The sequence below is a fragment of the Buceros rhinoceros genome, unplaced genomic scaffold (assembly GCF_000710305.1).
Source record: "Buceros rhinoceros silvestris isolate BGI_N320 unplaced genomic scaffold, ASM71030v1 scaffold17830, whole genome shotgun sequence".
In the NCBI taxonomy this organism is placed as follows: Eukaryota; Metazoa; Chordata; class Aves; order Bucerotiformes; family Bucerotidae; genus Buceros; species Buceros rhinoceros.
The window spans coordinates 6,222-12,403 of NW_010388062.1; the positions used below are offsets into that span (position 1 = coordinate 6,222).

Genomic DNA, 6,182 nt, shown 5'->3' on the forward strand with positions numbered 1-6,182 from the left:
GGTTTTCCGTTTGGGTTCTGGACTTCGGGGTAATAGTAATTCCTACCGTGCAGGACGGTTGCCTCTGAAGTGGGAACCGCTCATCTCCACTAGTACCTTAAAGTACAGAAGCTTCCCTGAACAATTTTTTCCAAAATGGGACGTTACATTGAGGGGCTCTCCCCTCCGGGTGGGGGAATGAAAAACCCACAACCCCAAAGCAACGTGACCTTCCACTAATAACTTCCAGAAGATGAACGTACAGCTGGTTCCCAGTGAAGGCTGTGAAGTTTCGTAAAGGAGGTTTCTCCCATTTAAGAAACTACAATGTGATACTCTTACTCCTTTCACTTGCAAGAGTTTTGCAAGGACAACTCACTCTCAATAATATATGCTGAGAGGGAGGAATAATTTAAATTTAGGGGTATGTGGCATGTGATACTCACCAAGCCATGCAAATTTAAAGCTACTACAGTGGAAGACTTTAAAAAAGCTAGTTTCCCTTATTAAGCACAAACATTAATCGAATCACAGCATTAGAATGCATCACTCTTAGCAAATGCTCAGAGCAACATTATTTCTTGGCACTTCTGATACGTATATACCTTGGCTAAAAGAGTGTCTGCAATATGCCTCCCTATAATCACTATGCAGAAATGTGTGTCGCTGTGTAGTCATACACTCTTGTGCGATTCCTTATTATACAAAAAACACACTATGGTACGTTGATGAAGCCAAGATGCAAAATACAGATGCACTGCATGACAGTTTCTTTAAATTCAGCTCAATTCTGTCCTGAACACATTACATAAGACACACATTAAAGACAGGAAAATACTAAAAGAATATAGGGTTTTTCACATCAGAAAAGAAACTTTTTAAATACTCAAATAAAGAGTATCAACTTCATCTCCTCTTAGAAATGTTGTTTTAAAAGTAACTAACACTCATTTCCTCCTTCTAACAGATGTTCTGTTTGAAGATAAATTACAGACTAAGGCATGAGTATGTTCTCATTTTCAACTTAATATACCTTTAAAAACACTCATACTACATCATACTTCCTTTAAAAGAATAAACTCAAGTAGTTTCCTGAGGAAGCATGTATTTGAACAGGTAAAGTGCCCATGTGAAAACAAATGCACGGTTTTATACAGTTAATAAAACATGCAGCTTGAAACAGTCCAGATCTTTTACCCTTTATTCATCATCTAAGTACTGTAACTATCTAAAATCACTTATGAAATTTCCAGTTTTCACTATTTAAGTAACACTCAAAATTCCAGTCTGAATCAGAAACCTGTATTTGGTGCAGCACTGGGGTCATGAAAAAAAAGGCGACAAGATTATGCCAAAGCTCTGACAAAGAAAGAAAAGATTTCCCCGCTCTTAAGAAAATTAAGATACATGATTTTGCTACTATAACTTTATTATTTCATTCAAAACACCACAACACATCAGTGTACTTAATAACAGATTTCCCCATCTTCCCTTCTCCCAAAGAATAGTGGTGATGATGTAAATGACAGCTGCAACGAACTTTGAGTTCAAGTCCTAGTATTCACTTATCCTCAGTCTAGTTGGAAACTTCAGTCTAGTTTCAACTACACACCACAGGAGTAGTTATGAAGTCCACCGCCACCAAGCTACCTTCATTCTGTCCCACACAGCTGAGAGAGAGTCAAACGCAGGGCGAACGTCCAGGATTGTGAACTGGTAGTTCTTATCTACTGCTCCACCATCGTAGTAATCAATAACGTATCGCACTTCTTTTCCACATCGGTCAACAATCCAATCATGTCTGTCAAAGGGAAGTTCGTATCTGCAAAGACAGATAAGAGACCGTGCAGACATTTTCACGTATACTATGAACCTGGGAGAGAGAGTGAAGTGCTGTTTAAGAAGATTTATTTATCTGGATACGGGCATAAGATCCCCATTACTACTTCCATCTTCTGATAACTACAACTTGAAATTCCAGTTCTGAAACATCTTAAAATTAATTCTACACCATGTTTTCAGACACGTCTGCCTACTCTCCCACCTCACTGGAAGACCTTCTTTCCTACCCACGTACCCCATCCATGAGCGTATTCTGGCTCTTGGTGAATACTCCTTTGCTTTGCCTCCAAACCGCATCAGCGATGGTCCACATGGACATTCCCTGCGCACACAATTAAAAAAGAAGATTTTTACTTTTTGAAACAGGCTTAAAGGGTTTAAACCACTATGGTAATTTGGTTTAGTAACAGAAAAAAAAAACAGGAGAAAGATCAACAGAAAAAAATTAATTACAAGTGATCTAAACCAGCTTTTTTTTTAAAAAGGTTTGAAAAGTCCCCCAGTTCCTGACAGTACTTACTGCTGGTACGATAAAAGTACCTTTGATATGCTTCACAGCATTGTTCTAACTTACCAGCAGAGCAGTTCTCAGCAAGCCTAATCCACAGATTTAATAGATTAAAGAACAGAAAACAGTAATCCAAGCTACTGTGTAAAGATCACGGAATTTCAGAGAACAGTTTCCACATACAGAATGCTTAGCTAGTCTGTCTCTTCTAAGAACAGGGACAAGACTGACCTAAAAAGTGACAGTTCTACACCAGTCGCTTTTAATTTTGTACCTTTTTCGTAACATTTCAATTAAATAATTCCCAAATAGACACAACAGGAAGTTAATGTCTCCAAATCCACACCACAAAAATACTCATCAGCTTCATCAACACAGTAATTATTCGGGTCTAGTTAAGCTCTTCAGGATAATCTTTCTCCATGTTAATCAAAATGCAGGCTCCTGCAAGACCGTATCTTTTGAGAGGTATCAGCACCAGCACATTTCTACAAAAACTAAGGAGATGTTCTACTGTCAAAGAATTGCGAGAGCTAAACCAAAGGATTTGCTTTTCATTTCATCTGTACGTACCCAGCATGAAGAGCTTCCCATTTCAAAATCTCCTTCCAAGCTTGCTCGTTATTTTGGTTGTGAATCTTAATAATGTTGGTCATGTCTTCACTTGTTATGTCATCGTCTTTCCACCGCCACCTAAAAATTATGAATTTGAAAACAGTTTAGAAGCATTACAGCATAACTACTCCGCCTTCCTCCATTTACCTGATGGGCTTTTGAATCAAGAGATTTAAGTATGCAAAGACACAAAGCAAGTATGGAAATGTCTGGCTCATCTGCTTGAGCATCTTGAGAACCGTGGAATCCTCTGCGTAAAAGTGCAGTCTTCGAAGTTATCATCACAGAGATCCACAAAGGCTGGTTAACTAAATTAACAGCTTAACTGGATCAGAAAGTTATCAGTGTGTGTAAACATCTGTGTATCGACGATATTTGTAAAAATCTCACCTGCATTCCTAACGCACAGAGATCCCGTATTCAATATTATTTTGCACGCGCTTAGGAATGATTTTCATCTCTCTGGCCCTGCACTATGACTACACACGTGCTTCCTTTCCAACAGGCGGAACACTGAACACATTCAACTGTTCACAGAATCAAAATTTGTGTGCTCAATGCAGACTGCTTATGACACGTTGTCTTAAGAACAATACTGACATGCAGAACAAAGAATTACTCTTGTTTTAATAGTAAGTGCCTTTAAAGCTGATCTGTTTGAGAATAACAAATAAATATTTACAAAAGAACGAGGAAACAGCAACACAGGTGGTTTTTTAGGCCACAGCAGATGTTCACCATTCAGTTAGATCTGGCCCACACTGAATTTTTGTAGACTGAAAACATTACTAGTTAAACGATTTTCACATTTTTAGCATTTTTCTAAAGTCAAGTTACATGTTCTCAAAATCAAAGAACTTTCTACTATCAGATTACAGGATGAGTATGAAGCCAGCCGAGTTTGAAAGCTGGCAATGATGCAAAGTTTGTCTATGCCTGTGCAGCGACATTTCAGAATACTGCCCCCTGAGCTGGGGGCAGTTGCCAGACATTCCCCACCATCTTGCTGATCACTAGAGAATACATGGCCTTTGAGACCAGCTTGCCCTTTAAAATAAAACTGTTTATAAAACCAGAAATTTTTAAAAGATTTACTGTTACTATTTACTATTACTCTATTTACAGCTTAAGAGTCCACACACTCTTAAATAATACCAATAATTACGAGCTATGTATATTATTTCATAACTTTCAGACTCAGACTCCAGCTGGTATTTCACAGTGTATTTACCCTTTTCTCAGCATAGCATTCCAGAACATCTGCTCTGAAGGGTAGACCCATTTCTTGTCCGAATGCGCTCTAGGAATGGAAGATTCTTCTCTAACAGTCGACAAGGGAAATGGTTGATCTGGGGATGGCTGCTGATTAGGAGGAGGCATCTAGAAAACAAGAAGAATCAACAACAAACTGCAGTAAGAAAATTTTTTTGTTACAGTGTTTCAGAAAAGTCAAACCATAATCATTCAGCTGCTACAAAGAACTTCAGCTTTTAAGCCCACCAAAATTATCCTTCTCTTTTGCTGTAGAAATCTTCAAGACTAGCATTCTTGTAGAATCAACAAAGTTTGTCACGTGAAGACTAAAGTAACCTTTCCGCCTAAACTTCAACTTTCAAATGAGCAATGCTTTTAGTAAATCAGAGGAAACCTTGGAGAGACCTGAGTCGGTACTTACCCCTACCGCTATTACACAGAACCTAAAACCCACTAATGAAGCATAAAAACCTGCGTGCAACTAACAAACAGAAACGGACAGCAAAAGATATTCACAAACTGGAAAACCACCTTTTATCAAAAAGGTGTAAAACTGAAGAGGAGAATGGTAAAGATGTAACTTGGTTTTGCACAAGTATGTGCACACAGAATGAGAAAAAACAATGTTAAATATTAAAAAATCACATTCTTTCCCAAAGTTTCCACCTGAGACTATCGCTATGCACATTTGGGGGATAGCACTTCAGAAGAAACAAGACTGAAGAAACCAGCTGAAATAAGCAAAAGTTACCATATTGCTAGGATCTATGTCATCTTTCACTTGAGATGCACCTGACTTCACTGGACATGCTACAAATTCATATGCTCTCTCCTGATGTGCAGGAACATCGTCTCTGTTCTCAAGTCGGTGATCAGGAGTCTTCGAGTGCATTGGACAACCTAAAATACAGGAAAAAAATAGTACACATTTCGCTACAAAATGGGAAAACTTAAGACGTGACAGGAAATGGGAGACAGTTCCTTGAATACAAACTGTATTCGTGGAAATACAAACAGGTATTTCAATTTTTCCTCTGAGCTTTACAACAGTTTTAACTATTCTCCTTCCTGCATTTTAAGACCCAGCACAACAATAAGACCAAAGCTTCTTATGTAGACCTTGAATGTTCATTCCCCACCCCATGCCAGCCCCTGTACTGAACTGTTTATACTTAAGACTTCCTCAGAAATGTTAATCCAGCTGCGTTGATTATATCAATGCAAGTGCTGATATCCTCCTCCTCCAGACATTCAGCTTATTCCACCCTTCTGCTGCCCTTTTCCAGACGTATGTTCTCCAGCCACAACCACCTGCTCCCAGTCGCCGTCTTCACAGGGGCCCTCACACCTCTCTGACCCTTTGAGGGTGCATATACTCCACAGGAACAGACCTGCAGGGCCTCTGGGAAACCAGACGACCAAGAGCAACCCACAGGTTCTACAGCAAGCACCTACTGCCTCCACAGACAAAGCAGTTTTCATGCTGTCCTGGTGAACAGCTGACTCCTTTTTATGAAAAGTTACTTGAGACCGATTTTTGCTAAAAGAAAAACTCCAGCTTTTATTTGTAGAATCTTTCTTTCCCCCAAATATTTTTCCATCTGTCTTTCAGGTAAAGAGTACACATCATTTACATTTCAGGAATAATTACCACTCATTTTTTCCTGATGCATAGGACATTCTGACGGTGGAGATGCCGCCTGATGTTGCCTGGACGCATTCGGTGCGTGGTCCGCAGCGGCCGGAGCGGACGCTGACAAACCCATGGCTTCTGCACGCCGGGTCGCTTTAGATCAAGTTTCTAAAGAAAAAAAAGCAAACACCCGTAACACAAAACCGCGCCGGTCATTCACCGAGGTGAACGCCAGCACACGGATGGTGCTGCTGCCTCACCCATTAAAAAACTGTACAAAAAACCGCTTTACGGAGTAAACGCCCAGCCTCAGCGGACACCCACAGCGTCCACCGGGACCGACGGCGAACG

General features: G+C 39.9%; 1 protein-coding gene across 1 annotated transcript; it reads right to left on the bottom strand.

The window, feature by feature from the left end:
* Positions 1-1,422: 1,422 nt before the first annotated feature.
* On the bottom strand, positions 1,423-5,964 carry LOC104500958 (cytochrome c-type heme lyase). Its single transcript, XM_010144691.1, has 6 exons — positions 5,850-5,964; positions 4,950-5,098; positions 4,176-4,324; positions 2,903-3,022; positions 2,057-2,143; positions 1,423-1,801 (listed from the first exon to the last, which is right to left on the bottom strand). The coding sequence occupies exons 1-6, from the start codon at positions 5,962-5,964 to the stop codon at positions 1,603-1,605; spliced, it is 819 nt and encodes a 272-aa protein (XP_010142993.1). The 3' UTR covers positions 1,423-1,602.
* Between the last annotated feature and the right edge of the window lie 218 nt (positions 5,965-6,182).